This window comes from Lampris incognitus, chromosome 12, assembly GCF_029633865.1.
Source record: "Lampris incognitus isolate fLamInc1 chromosome 12, fLamInc1.hap2, whole genome shotgun sequence".
In the NCBI taxonomy this organism is placed as follows: domain Eukaryota; kingdom Metazoa; phylum Chordata; class Actinopteri; order Lampriformes; family Lampridae; genus Lampris; species Lampris incognitus.
In genome coordinates, this window is record NC_079222.1 from 28,081,807 (window position 1) to 28,102,726 (window position 20,920).

At 43.1% G+C, this 20,920-nt stretch overlaps 1 protein-coding gene across 1 annotated transcript in view; it reads right to left on the reverse strand.

The window, feature by feature from the left end:
• Window positions 1-509: 509 nt before the first annotated feature.
• Window positions 510-20,920, reverse strand: part of kcnn2 (potassium calcium-activated channel subfamily N member 2) — a 32,793-nt gene continuing 12,382 nt past the window's right edge. The window contains exons 3-9 of the mRNA XM_056290342.1: window positions 19,216-19,634; window positions 13,924-14,065; window positions 13,044-13,154; window positions 12,810-12,937; window positions 9,420-9,428; window positions 6,238-6,307; window positions 510-785 (exon numbers count right to left, since the gene is read on the reverse strand). Of these exons, the coding sequence (XP_056146317.1) occupies window positions 510-785; window positions 6,238-6,307; window positions 9,420-9,428; window positions 12,810-12,937; window positions 13,044-13,154; window positions 13,924-14,065; window positions 19,216-19,634 (1,155 nt within the window). The remainder of the gene's footprint in view (window positions 786-6,237; window positions 6,308-9,419; window positions 9,429-12,809; window positions 12,938-13,043; window positions 13,155-13,923; window positions 14,066-19,215; window positions 19,635-20,920) is intronic.

The following is a 20,920-nucleotide window of genomic DNA, read 5'->3' on the forward strand; positions in this document are numbered from 1 at the left end:
GTCAGTTCACTTCAGTCCATCAAATACAGCACTTTTCCTCAATGAAAGTATAACTGTTATGCTCCCTGACTAACAGGTTGCACGGTTTCTCAGTTTGCTTTGAGGAACACAGTAATTGAATCAAGCCAGCAGAAGCACAAAGTCTGTGAGAAGCACTATTTTAGTGCAATAGTTTCACACTTGGTAACCTCGCCATCTAAAACTGGCTACCACTGCATAGAGATGGAGTAGAGTTTTTATCACAGCCCCATCATTAGGCCTTTTAGTTTTGACTGAGGGGAAGCGCCATTATTCATGGTCATGTCACCAGAGCAAGGATAACAACATCTTTTGAGGTAATAAAAAACAAATAACAGCATGAAGTTATCCATTAAAATGCAATGTCCCCGGTACCTTGGATTCTGTCATCAGAATTTGGATAATACTTATTGAAACCATAAGGCTTTACGATAAATGCAACTTGGCCATATGATGGCAAAAGTCTTCAGTGGAGGCATTCCCCTTGGACTCTAGCTGCTCTCGGAGGAGGTGGGTGGTGCCGTGGAGGAGGACCTCCGCCGGGACACTGACTGTGAGCGCTCAGGGCTGTGTTTGTCATACGGTTGGAACTGCACCTCCAGGAAGTCCCTGTGCTGCTGGCTGATGACTTGGCTGATGAGCCCTGGCAGAGCCTGTAAGTTTCCCAGCAAAGTTTCCAGCTTGGTCTCCAAGAGCGCAATCCTCTTCTCCATGTCCTCACCTCTCTCATTCAGGTCTGATATCATGTCATACATGATGTTCTGAGTCTAAAACAGGGAACAGGAGACGTGACATTACAATCTCAAAAAAACGGCTTCATCGTGAATGAGGATTTGAGGCCATGTTATCACGTTTTAAAATATAGGAGTAAAGGTAAAATAAAATGCTGTCTAAATTCCTTGGTACTTCATTAGATAAGTCAAAGATAGATGAAAATGCTTTTAGTCATCAGGGCATTGTGAGCTTGAGTTTAATAGAAATGTGCAGTAATGTAAGTCTGACAATGCCCTTCAGTGATTCGTGTTCAGATCCCAATCTCTTCACACTGCAAACCCGCTGTAAGAAAACAGAAATCCAGTACATATTAATAGAACAGCCAATACCACCAGTTTATCTTTGCATGATTTTACTATAACCTATTAAATGACATGACATTAAACGAAACCAACAAAGGTTGTGTCCAGTATGAGCATGACTAGCAATTTCTCAAAGCCACTGATTTACAAAATCAACTTTTACATCAAAGTTAATGATCTATTTTTCACTCCAGTACATAACACTGTTCATAACTCTATGCTCCCTGTTACGGCGGCTGCAATATAACATTGGCTACCCCCCCTTTTTTTTTTTGTTTTGGCTGATTTTTTCTCCCCAATTGTTCCTGGCCAATCACCCCACTCTTCTGAGCCGTCTTGGTCACTGCTCCACTGCTGCAAACTACCACATGTCTCCTCCGATACATGGGGAGTCGCCAGCTGCTTCTTTTCACCTGACAGTGAGGAGTTCCGCCACGTTGGTAGGCAATAGAATAGATTGTTGTGCTACCCGGATGCCCATGGCTACTCCCTTTTAACCATGCTTAGAAAACCGGAGTCTGTAAGCAGTATAAATTCAGCACTTATGGAGGTCAGGGTAACTTCAGGTACAGTTGTGGTCTGTGTACATTAGGGAAGTCTGGGCTCAATAGGTCAGTATTGCATGAGCTGAAGATGGAACTGAGAAAATAGACCTTATATGAAAGCTTTCTTTTTTTAAAAGCCATAGTCCTCGTGCAGGCCTGACTATTGCACATGACTATTGTGCAGATTAATTTGACTCGAGGGAGGCAGATAAAGCACAAGCTTGCATAGCTTCACGTTCATTCTTTCTCTCTAAATACACTGAGATTCTGTCATTTATCAAAACTTCACAGTCGCCGTCAGTCTGCTCTTTCATTCAACAGTTCCAGATGTCAAAAAAGTTCTCAAAAACATACAAAACTCAAGTTATGATGGCCGATGGGAGTGGGGCTGCAGGGTAATAGGAGGGTGGTAAGATCAATCATTAGCAGCCAGGGGTCAATACCATCAACCACTTAGCTTGTCTTCTCTATGAGGTAGGGACAATAGGATCACTTACTTATGTTAATCACAGTAATCCACTAAGGACCTTATTGATCTATGAAGTAAGTCTAACAAAAGCTAAAAATCAATATGCAATTTTGTATTATTTATGCTGTATTTAGTGAAAAAAAAATCCTCCTTGTGTTGCACCACCATAGTATATCAGCAATGATAACAATGTCAGATTTAACTAGGAGAGACAATGTTTCACTACATTTTGTTAAACACTAATTTCTTTATTAGTTTGAAATAGTTCACACAGTATCTTGGCGTTTGCAATGAAATTATCAAAGATGTTGATGAAATATGATAATTTTTTTTTGTTTTGGTTTCCCTCCCCCCTTTTTTTTCTCCCCAATTGTGTGTGGTTAATTACCCCAATCTTATGAGCTGTCCCGATCGCTGCTCCACCCCCTCTGCCGATCCGGGGAGGGCTGCAGACTACCACATGCCTCCTCCGATACATGTGGAGTCACCAGCCACTTATTTTCACCTGACAGTGAGGAGTTTCACCAGGGGTATGTAACGCGTGGGATGACCACGCTATTCCCCTCCAGTTCCCCCTCTCCCACGAACAGGCACCCCGACTGACCAGAGGAGGCGCTAATACAGCGACCAGGACACATATCCACATCTGGCTTCCCACCCGCAGACACGGCCAATTGTGTTTGTAGGGACGTTCCCGACCAAGACGGAGGTAACACGGGGATTCGAACCGGCAATCCTTATGTTGGTAGGCAATGGAATAGACCGCTACCCTGACGCCTTCACATGAGCTTATGTACCCCTGGCGCCCCCTGGACGGTGAAGAGAAAGAAGAATTCTGGAGTGAGTTGGATGAAGCGGTGGAGAGGGTACCCAAGGAGGAGAGAGTGGTGATTGGAGTGGACTTCAATGGACATGTTGGTGAAAGGAACAGAGGTGATGAGGAAGTGATGGGTAGGTATGGTGTCAAGGAGAGGAATGTGGAAGAACAGATGGTGGTGGATTTTGCGAAAAGGATGGAAATGGATGTAGTGAATACATATTTCAAGAAGAGGGAGGAACACAGGGTGACATATAAGTGGAGGAAAGTGCACACACGTGGACGGTATGTTATGCATGAGGCGTGATCTGAGAGGGATTGGAGACTGCAAGGTGGTGACGGGAGAACGTAGCTAGGCAGCATTGGATGGTTGTCTGTAGGATGACTTTGGCGATCAAGAAGAGGAAGAGAGTGAAGGCAGAGTCAAGGACAAATAGTGGAAGTTGAAGAAGGACTGTTGTGTGGAGTTCAGGGAGGAGTTAAGACAGGCACTGGGTGGCAGTGAAGAGTTGCTGGATGGCTGGGCAACCACTGCAGAAATAGTGAGGGAGACAGCTAGGAAGGTACTTGGTGTGTCATCCGGACAGAGAAAGGAAGACAAGGAGACTTGGTGGTGGAATGAGGAAGTACAGAAAAGTATACAGAGGAAAAGGTTGGCAAAGAAGAAGTGGGATAGTCAGAGAGATGAAGAAACTAGACAGGAGTACAAGGAGATGCAGCGTAAAGCTAAGAGATAGGTGGTGAAGGCAAAGGAAAAGGCGTATGGTGAGTTGAATGAGAGGTTGGACACTAAGGAAAGAGAAAAGGACTTGTATTGATTGGCTAGACAGACGGGCCAAGCTGGGAATGATATGCAGCAGGTTAGGGGGATGAATGATAGAGATGGAAATGTGACAAGTGAGGAAGAGTGTATTGAGAAGATGGAAGGAGTACTTTAAGGGGCTGATGGATGAAGAAAATGAGATAGAGAGAGGGTTGGATGATGTGAGCATAATGAATCAGTAAGTGGAGTGGATTAGCAAGGAGGAAGTAAGGGAAGCTATGAAGAGGATAAAGAGTAGAAAGGAAGCTGGTCCAGACGGCATACCTGTGGAGGCGTGGAGATATTTAGGAGAGATGGCAGTGGGGTTTTTAACTAGATTGTTTAACACAATCTTGGAAAGTGAGAGGATGCCTGAGGAGTGGAGAAGAAGCATGCTGGTACTGATTTTCAAGAATAAGGGTGATGTGCAGAACTGTAGTAACTACAGAGGTATAAAGTTGATCAGCCACAGCATGAAGATATGAGAAAGAGTAATAGAAGCTAGGTTAAGAGGAGCGGTGACGATTAGCGAGCAGCAGTATGGTTTCATGCCACAAAAGAGCACCACAGATGTGATGTTTGCTTTGAGGATGTTGATGGAGAAGTATAGAGAAGGCCAGCAGGAGTTGCATTGTGTGTTTGTGGATTTAGAGAAAGCATATGACAGGGTGTCGAGAGAGGAGGTGTGGTATTGTATGAGGAAGTCGGGAGTGGCAGAGAAGTATGTTGGAGTGGTGCAGGATATGTATGAGGGAAGTGTGACGGTGGTGAGGTGTGTGGTAGGAATGGTGGCTGGGTTCAAGGTGGAGGTGGGATTACAACAAGGATCAGCTCTGAGCCTCTTGTTTGCAATGGTTATGGACATAATGATGGATGAGATCAGGCAGGAGTCTCCATGGACTATGATGTTCGTGGATGACATTGTGATCTGTAGTGAGAGTAGGGGGCAGGTTGAGGAGAGCCTGGAAAGGTGGAGGTATGCACTGGAGAGAAGAGGAATGAAAGTCTATAGAAGCAAGATGGAATACATATGTGTGAACAAGAGGGAGGACAGTGGAATGGTGAGGATGCAAGGAGAAGAGGTGATGAAGGTGGATGAGTTAGAATACTTGGAGTCAACCGTTCAAAGTAATGGGGAGTGTGGAAGAGAGGTGAAGAGGAGAGTGCAGGCAGGGTGGAGTGGATGGAGAAGAGTGTCAGGAGCGATTTGTAACAGAAGGGTACCAGAGGGTAGTGAGACCCGCTATGTTAAATGGTTTGGAGACAGTGGCACTGACAAAAAGACAGGAGGCGGGGCTGGAGGTGGCAGAGGTGAAGATGCTAAGATTTTCATTGGGAGTGACGAAGAAGGACAGGATTAGGTACGAGTATATTAGAGGGACAGCTCAGGTTGGACGGTTTGGAGACAAAGCAAGAGAGACAAGACTGAGTTGGTTTGGACATGTGCGGAGGAGAGATGCTGGGTATATTGGGAGAAGGATGCTGAATCAAGAAGAAAAGAGGAAGGCCAAAAAGGAGGTTTATGGATGTGGTGACGAAGGACATGCAGGTGGCTGGTGTGACAGAGGAAGATGCAGAGGACAGGAAGAAATGGAAACGGATGATCCGCTGTGGTGACCCCTAACGGGAGCAGCCGAAAGTGGTGGTAGTAGTAGTAGTAGTAGTAGTAGTTTCGCAGATCTAGGGTTACCATCTAGATCCAACCCTCGGTCTATCCACTGCGAGCACACAGAGATGATTAATGCTATGCGACCCTATGATGGTAAGAGACCCTTATGACAATAATTAAAGGGCCGCGCAGATGCTATGAGCCATATTACCACATCCCCACTTGAGTTACTGTTTTAAAGCATAAGGTGATTTGGCAGTATTAACGAATACCCTCCATTGTATGTTGACCTGAAACCAATGTGAGCGTGGTGGACGTTTGAATGTCGAAGCACCCTGCCTTTCTCCCCCTCTCCCTCTCTTGCTCTACTCCTGGCTGAATCATCAGATCGCAGTTTGTCTCCCTTCCCTAGGTTACTGTTTCTGCTGTGTCAGGCTGGCACCCTTCCCAGCCTTTCCCTAAGGTTTGTCAACTTCTGTTTAGGGCATCTGGACAGAGGTCTCAAACGAAACATTAGGAACACAGCATTCGTTTTTTTTTTGTGCTTTGAAAAGGTCTTCCTCTCACTCTCCCTCTGAAATTTTGAGGGAAAATTGGAAAATGCCATGCACACTGCAAGATGAAAATGGAGGTTGACATGACAAACCCCACTGATCTACAATTCGTGCCTGTGCAGATAACAACTAATATCACACAACTTGATAATGTTGAACACTAAATAAAAGGCCTGTCTGTTTATTTGACACCTGTAGACTTTGATTAAATTAGAAAACACAACCAATCTGGCGAGTGAATTGGCATGCACTTAACTCAGTCACACAAAAGGCTTGCAGGATGGAAGTCAATCCTGATGTATAATGCAAATCTCCATACCAACAGTAAAACTGTTATTCTATCTTACCTTAGCAAGGTCCACTAGTGAGTTTGCTTGGTCATTCAGCTTGCGTTGCTCCATTTTAACACTTCTCAATCTGAACACAAGACCATTCAGAACCCAATAAATAATGCTATCAGAATTTATCAGTAAATTTGTGCACACACAGGGCATACACATGGAGAGCACTCCTAGGGCATGCACAGGATGTGTGTAAAAATGCAGGGATTGCAAGGGTCAGTCTGTTTGGTTGAGCTGCATGCAAGTGGAGAAGAGATCACCAAAGGGGAGGGCTGCCATTGAGAACAGTGAGACCAGCTGTACACCCTACTGGAACAGCACTTGTAGAAGAACAAGGGGGAACCGCACAGAGTCATATCATATAACCTGCGAGACCCAAATAATCTGTCACGTTGCGAGTACAAATGATGGGGATATAAAATGTTGACAAAAAAGAACGCACAGCCTAATAGATTCATCAGTGGTTGAAATTTTCCTCTGTTCAGATTTTTTTTCTGTATCAATTATTAAGTCACTGAAACACTGACATGCACCCACCAAAGTTATACCAAGATAATAAACTGCCTGGACCCTTTTCTGTTAAAACACCAGCAGCGTAGAGACCACCCCCTTTCTGGTTCAGACAGAGAAACCCAACAAGTATTACAATTTTACAAAATCAGAATTGACAATTTTTTTTTCAGTCTTCCCAGCTTCACAACATTTAGTCTCCATGCATATCTTTGACTCATTTTTAGAAATTAACACAATGGTGGTAAAGTGAAATCTTAACTGGCGCTATATTCCACATGTACAATGCTTTGTGGGTTCGAGAAACTTGGTCATAAAGACCCGAGTTCAATCACCCACACATCCTTTGCCTAGTCGGCACACCAAAGGAAGAAAAAAAAGCACCTTACTTAATCCATATATCAGGATTAATGTTTTCACACCTCCTCTCTAATTAGGCTTTTAAGGCTAATGTTTTCACCCACTCTCTCTCGGGGACTGGAAAGAACCGCAGAGTGTCCAGACCACACTAGAGGTTTCAATATATCAGGGTCCTTTTTTTTCTGTACTCACCCACACATGCTTAAATTACATTGGAGACAATACACGGCAGGAGGGTGGGGGTAAGAACATGCCTTAGTTTTCTAAGTATTTGATAAAAAACAAGCCTCCATAACCAACTTAAAGAATATTGTCCTTTGAATGAAAGGCAACCACTATATGACATGAGTGCAGGTAGGAGGTAGACAGCAGCTCAGACAGAGAGGGAAATACATGTCCCCTGTAGATACTGATCTAATTAACCCAAACGCACCAAATCTCGAGCAACCCAGGACACTTGAGGTGTCCTTATGACAGGCAGATATAAAGAAAAAGCGTCAGGTTAGACCAACAGAGGGCGCCAAAGGCATCCTAAAGGAAACTAAAGGCAAAGGACGACATATTGACTCCTGAAGAGAACCGAATAATTTTTGATCCAAACTGGAGAGCTGTATTGCAGAGTATTACCTTCGTACTTGAAAATATTTATTGAAATAAAAAGAAAAATATGGGCAGCGTCTATTTAAAATGACAGACACTAGATAATCAATGTTAAATGACTTTGCAGTTGATGCGGGGCCTGGTAGAATTCTGCATTTCACAGTTGGATGACCAATAGCTGTCAGATGGGGTAGATAAGGAGGGTAGGTTGGAGTCAGAATGGAAAGCATCTTCACCCTCTTCTTTTATTCTAAACGTTTCTTTTATTTGGTGATTCACTGCTCCTGGGTACCTCTTTTCGATGGGAGCTCTAAATGGGCTCTTGTGATTCATCAAGGCAAAACAGCTGCGTTAAACTGTTCAATGCCCTCTCGAAACAGTTATATCACTATTACCGGACCATTTATTTTTTAGTAAGGCGCTCTCTTTCTCATGACCTTTGTTTCCCCTGATTGTGGAGAGACTAATTATAGATATTCTTTAGAACAACTGACAGCTTGTCTCTGCTCCGCCTTTACAGTCCCTGGCTGCTGAGGTTTGTGCTGTGAAAGCGGGTGCGACTGACAACTGTCAGTCGTGAAATCTCTTCACACAAACATCGAGGGCTTCCACGGGCCTCACCCAACGTTCCCCTCCAGGCCACATTCCTGTTTTCAAACATCCACCAAACCCTATGCTAACAGCCACATGTGCCTGTGCCCCCTCCCCCCCGCCACTCCCCCTCTTTTCTCCTTGTGGAGACACGTGGACGGTAGGCCCAGGGGGATTTTCACACTGCACTGAGGCTGATGTCTTGTTCTTGCTAAAATAGCTATCACGTCCTAAAACATCTGGTTGCATAACTGCGTCATCTTAGGTACATCATATCTAAAATCTGGTAAAAATCCACCCTCTACTTAAACAATGGATTATTTCAACTCATTGCAAAGAATGTAGTCAGTTCTTCTTCCTATGGATTTTGCTGGTGACCAACTGACAAGCGTCTTTGCTACTAAGTCATCCAAGAGAGAAATGTAGGAAATGTGGCTGCAAATGTAGTATCAGGCGTAACAATGGTTCCACAAGCCGAAAGATGACCCTGAGCCCTGATCTGAATGGGCATGACTGGTAGGTGGTATAACATGACCTCAGGGATATATTATAGATATATACTTGTGCTACTGCAGGTCTCTCCCTTGTTGAGCTCTAGCCGTCATCCTTCGGTAGGTGAAAGCACAGTTGATTGGAGTTTAATCAGTGGCTTTCTGATTAAAGATCAAATTTTCATCACATTCATGCAACAATGGAAAGAAAAACACCCTCCATCACCGATAATTGAAATTCATATTAGGACCATCGATAGGAGTGTTTGCAATGGGTAATATTATTTCTTCTCAGTAATACGGTGAAAACAGTGTTCGTGCCAGTGGTTTCAAATGTGTTGTTTGTTTTCAACACAAAATGCTACAGAAAGGATAGTAAAATGTGAAAATGCAAAATTGCCTTTCTATCTACTTAGAAAAGGGTTACTGCGCTAACTAGATGCCATAGAATATTCTCGAGATGCGATAGTGCCATGTGAAATGAGTCCATCATTTCAAACTCAAACCTTTGTGTTGTATGAATTTCACTTATCAAATGAGGGAGTGTAAGTTTTAGTCACATTATTGGGTTCAAAGACAAGCTCTCGTTAGCATGCACACAACAGATTGGTGTCTACGTGTGAGGCGAAGACTTACTTTCGAGCTCTATTGCATTGTGTTGATACAAACAGGAAAAAAAGGAAACATGAAGTAGACAAATGAATTATTACAACATCATATAGACATATTACGATGGCAAAATCTGTATGTTTGAGTCTGGCTGCTGTAACCCTCATGTTTCTGCTGTTACTTCATTTCTGAAAAGAAGTAACAAGGACTTTGCTTCTCTCATGACCAGTGTGTCTTTTCAGTGTTTTAATTTCCCGTTTAATTCCAGGAGCTATAGCTTTTCCATGTTTACTTTCAATTCAAGTCCTTGCAGTCTACACTAGTGTAAAAGTGTAAGGACCACGCATGGGTATACTTGCTAGCCCTTGGCTAACAGGTCAGACCCTTTAATTGACTGGTCAGTGCAGTCTCCTGTGGTGCGGGGAACCCAGGTTTGATTCCAGGCTGTGCTATGAATTTTCGCTACATTGATGGCAGCAGCGGGATGCACATGCGCTCAAGAGGGGTGAGGGAGCTGGTTTGCTGAGGCGCGGGGACGTGCTTCCCGAAGGAACGGGGGTAGTCTAACAGTGTAACGACCATGGATGTGTAGACTCGCTAGCCCTTGGCTAACGGGTCAGACATTTTAGTTGACTGGTTAGCGCAGTCGCCAGTGGTGCAGGGAACCCAGGTGCGATTCCTGGCTGCCCCCTGAATTCTCGCTACACTAGCGGGTCTGCACATCCATGGTCATTACACTGTTCCACTACCCACCTCCTTCGGGAAGCGCGTCCCCGCGCCTCAGCATACCAGCTCCCTCACACCTCTGAGCGCATGTGCTGCCCGCTGCTGCCACCAATGTAGCAAGAATTCATGGAGCAGCCTGGAATCCAACCTGGGTTCCCCGCACCACAGGCGACTGCGCTAACCAGTCAGCTAAAGGGTCCGGCCCGTTAGCCAAGGGCTAGCAAGTCTACACATCCGTGGTCCTTACACTGTCACCTTAGTCCAAGTTAGCAGAAATACAGCAATCCACTGCGACCTTTCTGTTAAAGCCAGAGACCAGATGGCTGTCAATGACAAGTGCCATTCCACAGAGAGGGACTCAAACATGGGCCATGTTTTCGAGAAATGTTTCACTCTTTACTCCTCACAACCAATCTTCCGCCAAAAAAGATTTCTGAGCAGGTTTATAACGTTGTCTCTGTTGGAATTACAAATAAAAGTTGATCCATCTTCAGCCAGATGAAAGAGACAAGAGGAGACATTCAACAGTTGTCTCTCGACAGGCCAAAACCCTCTGACGGACCCCTCTGGGACCCGCTGCTAGAGACATCTTGATGCATGCTCAATAATCCAGGTAAGAGAATCAAAGGGGGCTGAATCAGTTCATGTGGAGATGTCACTTAGTTGAGGGATGAAACGTACCTGTCAATAAAGGTTTTATCCAGATGAACTGATTCAACCTTCTTTGAGCATCTGCTAGAGAGTTTATGTATCAAAATCTGCATCTACTTCAACAACCGCCTATCTGTAGCCCTACCGGCATTGCTTAAAACTCTCAAATATAGGCCCTGCAAACACAACAACCTCCCAAAGCACAAAACAGAATCTGTATAAAAAAAGAGTGTGCGTCTAACACCATGCTGAGTATTTGTCCTTTTTGACAGAGCTTAAAATAACTTTTCCCCCCTCCAGTTCTTCGTAGATTTAGATTTAACTCCAAGGGGTTTCCATTATTAGGCTGTCCTAGAGAACAGGAGGTGGACATGAAATGTTGATAATCACCACAGCAAATAGGCCTGAACACAACCGTAAGGGCTTGACAAAGCAACCATGACAAAAGGATTTTCAAAAGGAAAAATTTTGGATGGGGTTGCAGCAGCAGACAATATTATCTACCTTCTAATTAAACCTCTTAATGTCTTTAAAAACAACCAATGCATGTTCAAAAAATATGAGGAAATCAAAGTTGCACACAAGAGACCACATAGATCTAATTAACATACATAAAACTACAAAAAAACAAAAACAAAACCAGTCAAACAAACAGGGGACAGTTCTACTAAAGCATAACCAAGATAAGAAGTGTAATAACCCGTTCATAAGCACCAGAGATTTCTTTTCCCTCTGTGTACTTGTTTTACATCAGCAATGCAAAGTTGCTCCTATACGGCAAGTGAAAGAAGGATCATTATAGAGGTGTTTGTACCTATGTACTGTGGGTTGGGGAAAAACAAGTGGGAGATGAAACTAAAATCAATACTGTTTTGAAGTGAGATGGCACTTGAGAAGTCCCTGGGGATCCGCTAAGAGACTAGCTGAGAGGAAAGTGTCTGACCAGCCAGTGGAAGTGGAGAATGCCAGATGTGTCAGCCCTGAGGTCAACCTGACGTCTGACTTACAGCTAACGTGCACAAGGACATACAAGTCAAGCTGACAGCAAGGGACGAAAGATATAGAGAGACTGGGATACAGAAAGAAAGAAAGATGGAAAGAAGGAAGAAAGATTGAAAGGAGGGAAGATAGAAAGAAGGAAAGAAAGAAAGGAGGGAAGGAAGAAAGAAAGAAAGAAAGAAAGAAAGAAAGAAAGAAAGAAAGAAAGAAAGAAAGAAAGAAAGAAAGAAAGAAAGAAAGAAGGGAAAAAAGAAAGAAAGAACAAAAGAAAGAAAGAAGGACAGAAAGAAAGAAGGGAAGGAAGGAAGGAAGGAAGAAAGATGGAAAGAAAGAAAGGAGGGAAGGAAGGAAGAAAGAAAGGAAGGAAGGAAGGAAGGAAGGAAGGAAGGAAGGAAAGAAGGAAGGAAGGAAAAAAGAAAGAAAGAAAGTTAGAGGAAAATGTTATATACCATTTACTCCTATCAATTCTATAAGCTTTAACACGTGAGGAAAGAGAGTCTTTCCTGAATGCTTTGTTTTAAACTGTTTGAAAGTATAAAGCATCCCCGGGACACCTGTCATGGTCCCCGACTGGTCAAACAGTCAGCTATTCAAAACTCAATTAGACGAGAGGACATTTTCCACAGACGAAAAATTGGATGAAATGTGAGATCCCCATTATGTTTGATGAGAATGATACCTTTTTCTAGCAAAAAACAAAAAACAAAATCTTTAGAAACTTTACTCAAGTATCCATAATGATATTTGCACGTGTACTTTACATTTACAAACTAACATTCCTTTTGCAAAACTACCAAAGAGACCAAAGAAAGGCTAGCTCGACTTCTCATCTCGTGTTTGCAAACATGTTAAAGTTCAAGTCTGGTGAGACCTGGACACACCTATGAAATCCTTCAGTTACACACATATTTGCTACAGGTGTCAAACAATTCAGATTTCAGGTTTGTACGCCACCTCTGTGTGGCAAATGAACATGCTCCTGGACAAAAGTTAACAGAGCAACATCACTGCCATGGTCAGGGTTGAGAGGATGGAACCTACTGGTGAATGGCTTGCAGGAACTTCCTCTGGTGCTTCCTGACTCTAGCATGGTCCATCTTCCTCACCAGTTTGGTGTTCTTGTAGATGAGCCACGTCTCCCTGAGAACATTCGCAGCTGTGTTTTTCACCTACAGAACGAGACGAGGGAACATCATGTTGGGAATTCAAACGGTAGAGCTGAATGTCTTCCTTGTCTTCACTGCAACATAATGTAAAATTAAGCTCATTACTTACTCTTTTTGTTAGCTGGGTGTCCATCATAAAATTGTGGACATGTTTTTCAGCTTTGGTTAATTCCAGTTTCTTTGCAACTACAGCCACCACCAAGGCGGTGCAGCCAGCACCCTGTAAGATAATGGAAACTTTGGTGGGAACCTGTTTTATCTCTGTTGGAAAAAAGAAAATTGGACCCCCCCCCCCTTTTTCTCCCCAATTGTACTTGGCCAAGTACCCCACTCTTCTGAGCGGTCCTTGTCACTGCTCCACCTCCTCCACCAACCCGGGGAGGGCTGCAGACTACCCAATGCCTCCTCCGATACATGGGGAGTTGCCAGCCGCTTCTTTTAACCTGACAGTGAGGAGTTTTGCCAGGGGCATGTAGCGCGTGGGAGGATCACGCTATTCCCCCGAGTTCCCTCTCCGCCCCCCGAACAGGCGCCCCGACCGACCAGAAGAGGCGCTAGTGCAGCGACCAGGACACACACCCACATCCAGCTTCCCACTCGCAGACACGGCCAATTGTGTCTGTAGGGAAGCCCGACCAAGCCGGAGGCAACACGGGGATTCGAACCGGCGATCCCCGTGTTGGTAGGCAATGGAATAGACCGCTACGCTACCTGGACGCACCCCCACCCCCATTCTTATTTTTTTACTGAATTACAGATTTTCTTTTGGGAAAAAAAATCCAGTCTATTTTTTGCAATCCACAAATGTAGTCATCTGAAATTCCACAAAGCACATTTACAGGCCAAGTAAAAAAAACCCCACATAATTATTATAAAAGTATAAAGGACAAATAGATATAGGTAAGCTTTCCTTTCTGTTAGAGAATGAATTAATATTAGATTTAACACTCAGACACCACATTTTCTAAACTGGCAGCAGCACTTCTTACCATAATACCAGTCAGGAGGCAGACCCCTTTCCCACAGTATGTGTTGGGCACCATGTCCCCATATCCAATGGTAAGAAAAGTGATTGAGATCAACCACATGGCTCCTAGAAAGTTGCTGGTTATGTCCTGGCTGTCATGGTACCTGCAATTAAAAAAAAAAAATTAGCTTGCCAAACACACTGAGAATTCAACCGCCCATTCCCAACCTCTGTAGCGATATGGTTAACTCACAAGTTACAAGACTCATCAACACACAGAGCTCTGTTTCCATGTTGGTGCATAGCCGGCAGGGACACAAACACAGACTGGCAACTTCCTTCCTTGCAAAGGGACTGTTTTTCCTGCTTGTGGTTGTTTGGTAATTTCACGTCTTGAAAGGAACCCACCTGCGCCAGCATTGGTGTGGTGGCACAGCTGGGGTGTGTTAATACACACCTGCCAGCATTGTACAAATTTGGTGTCCACTTTGGCTTTCAGTTGGGCCTAAGCTTCCTCTGGTTCAGGTCACATCCAAGCGTAGACGCACGTGCATTGACCTTTTTATCAAGCAGCGCTTGAAGTGTGCGCACGTGGGAACATCTCCAAATGTGCTTTAATGGCTGTAAGCCTATATATATATTTCATCCCACTGTAATAAATCAAACCAATAGCAACGACAAAAGGAATGCAATGTTCTGAATAAGTTAGATTAGAAAAAAAAAGCACTGACATGTAGCTGCTGAACGCACAGAATGTAATCTAACTTGACAGAATTAATGTCTGTCTGGTCCAGACAGATGTATGTAGAAAACTGTCTACACTGGAGCCTGATATCAGGTCAGTTATCCCGCAGAATTCCTGTGGGACGGGAGTCAATTCTACTATCAATACCATGAGCGGGACAGGATATTTTTCTACTGAGTCATCATGGGATCTGGACGTGAAAATCCTCTCAGTCAGGCTCTATGGACTTAACTATTGTGTCCGCTGTCAATCTCTGCAGGCTTGTGCATGAACATTTTGAAGTCAATTTGCAAGTTATGTAAACAAGGATCACAATGATCTTCTTTTGGGCTGCTTCAAATGTATATTTTGTTTTGTCACAAGTTATATAATTATACTATAATTTATAGTTATATAGTTATATAATTTAAGGGATGGAGTTTATAATTGAAAGACAGCGGCAGGATAGTTAAAGAATTTAACATCGACGGATGTCATACATTCAAATAAATGGAGGCGTAAGGCAGAGCAATCTTAATAGAAATCCTTCTACATTCATCAGGAAAATGACAATACGCTGTGCCATGGCACATATAAAGAATACGAGAGGAGATGATTTAATTGACCAAATAGAAGCCCACCCCAACCCCAAACCATATAACATAGCTGGTCTCACTACCATCTTGTAAACCTTCTGTCGCAAATCACTCCTGACACTCTTCTCCACCCACTCCACCCTGCCTGCACTCCCTTCGTCACCTCTCTTCTGCACGTCCCGTTACTTTGAACAGTTGACCCCAAGTATTTAAACTCATATGCCTTCGTCACCTCTACTCCTTGCATCTTCACCATTCCATTGTCCTCCCTCTCGTTGCATCTTGCTCCTACTGACTTTCATTCCTCTTCTCTTCAGTGCATACCTCCACCTCTCCAGGCTCTCCTCAACCTGCCCCCTATTCTCGCTACAGATCACAATGTCATCTGCAAACATCATAGTCCATGGAGACTCCTGCCTGATATCGTCTGTCAACCTGTCCATCACCATTGCAAACAAGAAAGGGCTCAGAGCCAATCCTTGATGTAATCCCACCTCCACCTTGAACACATCTGTCATTCCAACTGCACACCTCACCACTGACTGCTCTCATACATATCCTGCACCATTCTTACATATACATTCTCTGCCACTACCGACTTCCTCATACAATACCACACCTCCTTTCTCGGCACCCTGTCATATGCTTTCTCTAAATCCACAAAGACACAATGTAACTCCTTCTGGCCTTCTCTAAACTTCTCCATCAACATTCTCAAAGCAAACATCGCATCTGTGGTGCTCTTTCGTGGCATGAAACCATACTGCTAATCATCACCTCTCCTCTTAACCTAGCTTCTATCACGCTTTCCCATATCTTCATGCTGTGGCTGATCAACTTTATACCTCCGTAGTTACTACAGTTCTGTACATCACCCTTATTCTTGAAAATCGGTACCACTATGCTTCTTCTCCACTCCTCAGGCATCCTCTCACTTTCCAAGACTGTGTAAAACAATCTAGTTAAAGAATCCACTGCCAACTCTCCTAAACATCTGCATGGCTCCACAGGTATGCCATCTGGACCAGCTGCCTTTCCACTCTTCATCCTCTTCATAGATACCCTCACTTCCTCCTTGATAATCCAATGCACTTCCTGATTCACTATCCCATCATCCAACCTTCTCTCTCTCTCATTTTCTTCATTCATCAGCCTTTCAAAGTACTCCATCCACCTTCTCAACACACTCTTCACTTTTCAGCACATTTCCATCTCTATCTTGATCACCCTAACCTGCTGCCCTAACCTACCTAACCTAACCTGCTGCATCTTGAGTTCCCAAATTACCAAAAACATATTGGCAAGCCCATGTGCACCTGCGCTTGCACTTGTGCCCGTGCAAAGTACACAAAAATATAGCTCATGATGTTTAGACTACTGATCTGATGTGATCACTACACGGTATAGTTCTGTAGCAATGGTATATCTGAATAAATCTAAGTACTCTCTACACTCAACATTATTGATACTATTTTTGTACAGGCACATAGTGAAAAACATGGATTTAGTCTTGCAAAGAGGTCTTTTCCTGAGTCACTGTTATGTTTTCTCTGTGTATTATGCTTGTTGGTTTCTTGGTGTCTCGCTGTACGCTGAAGTTGGAGGGGAGTTGCAGTAGGAAATGTGTCTCTAGGCATATTTGTATTGTTTTTGTGCAAAACTTGAAGTTGAACATAAGTAAACACGAATGAAAACACCTGAATTTAAAAAAAATGCTTAAATATTGCAAGTTTTTTTGCATGCATGCTTGAGGTAAAGAAGTTGAAGTTTCGATGAAGACGTGACATAGAGCATGGCATGTCACATGACTGCTCAAGCATAAACAAATATGGCGGACGGTGAAGCTATATTTGGAGTTAAACTTAGTTATATGCATTATCCTTTCTCAACTATTCAAAATTTCCCTTAACATTTACGGTATATTCGGATAGAAACAACTATTGTTAATCTGATGATGCAGTGCAATTTCAGCGTCAAGAATGGCTGAGATTCACACCTTCCACCACTTGCCCATGCGGACCAGGTCACCGGTGTATTATACAGGGCACACTCAATTTTTTTTTACAATTTTAGTCACTTCTCTTGATGGAGGCATACCCAAATAGATGTACATATCTCCATATAGGCACACATTTCTACCTCCTAAAAGGCTTAATGAAAGTTTAGCTAGCAAAATTACACCTACCCACCAGTGTTAATTAAAAGAAGGCAGAAGGAGGGCTGGTTTATTCTGGCATGTTCAATGAGAGGAGACATGGGAATGTTGCATGATGCAAAAGACATGGGACTTACCTCAGTATATATATATATATATATATATATATATATATATATATATATATATTTCATTTATTCATTCATACAGTATATATACACAGTATGTTTGCACGTCTCAGAGTTGTGGAAGTTACAAACATACTGTACTACATTTAGCAATGTATTACCATGGTTATGGAGAATATTAATTTCTGATTGGCCGGAGGGCTTGCGTGAAAACCGTATAACGAACACCCTCCAGCCAATCACTGTTCTAAATGCATGTGCTCGCCACAAATTTGCTACGTAACCATAGCAACACACTGATTCAGTAGAAAGCCCAGTGAACATTCAAAGCGGTAGCTTAGCGGCTAACTTTTGCTTCATAACCTCTTAATTTCGAGTCCAAAGCATTCAATATGAGATAAGTGAATACTTTTATTTTAATTCTTTGGTAAGTGACCATGGTATATGCAGAATAATTGACCTCTAGGTTTGCATTCTTTGCCTCAGCATTGCGCGTTAAACTGGCCTTCGGGATGATTCAAGACCCCCTCCGCAAACTGTGGGGGTTTATTTTGCAATAATGACTGGCTCACCGTAAATTATCCCACTTATTTCACAGCTACTTACTCAAAAAATCAATAATTCTAGAAAAAAAAGATGATTAAAAATGATTGATGATTGAAAATTATTTCATTGATTTAAAATTATTTTATTACTTTCACTAAAATAAAAATAGTCCATTAGATTCGTTAGTCTGTTAGAACTGCGTCCATAGCAGCGGTCTGTTATTCATAGCAGTGGTCTGTTATTCAGAAATAATAGACTGCAGAATGTCATAACTGACCAATCAGAGTCGAGTATTCAACAAAGCCGTGTAATGAAATCCTTTAATGCACATCTGGCCGCGAATAATTCGTTGCCAAACATTAGAGTGGTATGTCAAGTTTGTCATGCTGCCTTCCTGCTGGCAATCTAATTGACAATCAATATTTTATAATAAATGGCTTGCATTTCTGAACAAAATGTTGTTTAGAGGGTTCCTTCTTTATTTTTTCTAAATTCAAAAAGTGCTGTACACACCTCTATTTTGAGAGAGAGAAAATGGATGGCTTTGAGCTTTGACAGTCTCTGAAGAACGAAATAATGTAGGCTTTATTCCATTAGATTGCTATCATGCTTTTTTAAATTTTTTTAGGAAATAGCACATTTAGGAGTGTGCTATTTCCAACCACTTGCAGACTGTTATTTGGTGGCATCACTGGCCTATAAACTATCAAATCAAAATAAAGTTTTTTTGTTTGTTTGTTATTTAGTTCTGCCATTACAACTCATATTTGCAGACTGTAACCTGTTGTTTTGGACTAAAAATGTATTTGAATAAAACCTGGTTCAAATTTTCTAGGCAATTCTACATGTCCCACACAAAGAGATCAGTTTCTTCTTGGGGGAAATTTTTTCTGTGTGTAGAAAATTACATTGTGCACTTTCTCACATATCACTAAACTGGCAGAGCACTGTAGTGCAGCGCACGCTCATTTTAAAGTGAAGGAAAAGAGGAAATTTGATTGGTTCATTCAACAACATCCCCACCCATACGTGCTGATAATATATTCCCCCCTGTTGTGAAAATAGGGCCCTATGAGTCTAAACCTGTTTTTCCATCTAAATTTTTGCCTAATCTGTGTTTCATAAAGAGCAACACAACATAGTGTGAGAGGGGAAGAACAGGCACCTCTCGCATGCTCTCACGGTCCAAGCAGCGATGATCCACAGCGAGATTGTGAAGACCAGTAGTACGGTGCCTGGGCAGATGGTCATGAGGGTCTTCATTACAAATCGTGTGTTGAAATTGATCTTGTTAAGTGCACCAATGCTGCGGGATGAGGCATCTGTGAAGAGCTTGCTGTGCAACAGCATGACTCGAGCAATGAGGTACAGCCGCAGGAACATGGGGATGGACAGGATGATGTCCACATCCGCATCTGTCTTAGATGGTGTGTAGGAGAAAGCCAGGCGTGCTGTCCAGGTGAAGGTATAGTTCCCTGGGATGGGGTGGATGGCGCACACTAGGATCTCCAGGCAGATGAAGAAGATGCGCTCATATGTCATGGCTATCCTCCAGTCATCAGCTGCATTGTCAACCATGAACAACTGCAAAGGTAAAGGGTTACAGTGAAAATGATTGTCGTGGCAATTATCTAAATTCAACTCTGGCAATCAGTGAGGAGCGAGACAAACTCTCTTACTGTGTTGTCACGCTTCAATAATGCTTGCAAGCATCGCACACATGAAATCAACCTTACTAGTGCGTGCCGATCAGTAAAGCACAGCCCTTTTTATAGGGCAGTTGTTTGTACCTCTCCTCCCTACCTCTTCTCTTTATCTCGTGTCTTCCAGCTCACAGCCCACCAAGGCCATTTCTCCAATTACTGTGTACAGACTTGCTACACTCAGTGATTTCCCACATTCCTCAGCTATCAACCAACAGTTAACAATAGGCTTTTATTTGTTCACATGGAGAAGACACTTTATAACACTACCTTTGTTCTGTTACATATGAACTTTAATCATCTATCTAAGCAATATAGACTAAAGTTAAACATGGTATAGGTCATACATGGTCAAAGATTAAAAGTAAGCAAACATACATATGATCATATGGCAGACACATGATCATCTGAGCACACAGGTCAAATGATCATAAAACTGCCTTCACATCCATCCATCCATCAGTTATCCGAGCCGCTAATCCCAATTGGGTTCACGGGATGCTGGAGCCTATCCCAGCAGTCCTTGGGTGGCAGGTGCGGAGCCACCCTGGAAAGGCCGCCAGTCCACCACAGGGCCGACACACACACACCTATGGACAATTTAGTATGGCCGATTCACCTGACCTACATGTCTGTGGACTGTGGGAGGAAACCGGAGCACATGGAGGAAACCCACGCCGACACGGGGAGAACATTCAAACTCCACACAGTGGACACCCCGGGATGACCCCCAAGGTTGGACAACCCCAGGGTTTCGAACCCGGGACCTTCTTGTTGTGAGGTGACTGCGCTTTCTTTCATGGTGAAAATAAGATAAAGTAAACTTTTGCCACCTTCATATGATAAAATCACCAATGATCTCAAATTATTGCCTTTCAATTAGCATTTTTAAGTATTACGGCTACTTCTGTGAAGTCATTGTCACGCTGTGGGTAAACCTTTCACCAGAGCCATCATGTAAGGCCACAGGAACAGCAGCAGGTGGTGAGAATTTTCATCTTCAAAGTTTAATTACTAATTCGAACATCTGCCACCTCAACAGTAGCCTTGGCTGTTATTACCGGGCCACACAGACCAGAAGGTAGGCCATTTCATAAGGGATTTATATGTGGATGTATTTCACAGGTCGATATCACTCCGATCCACACTGTCTTCTGCCATATACCA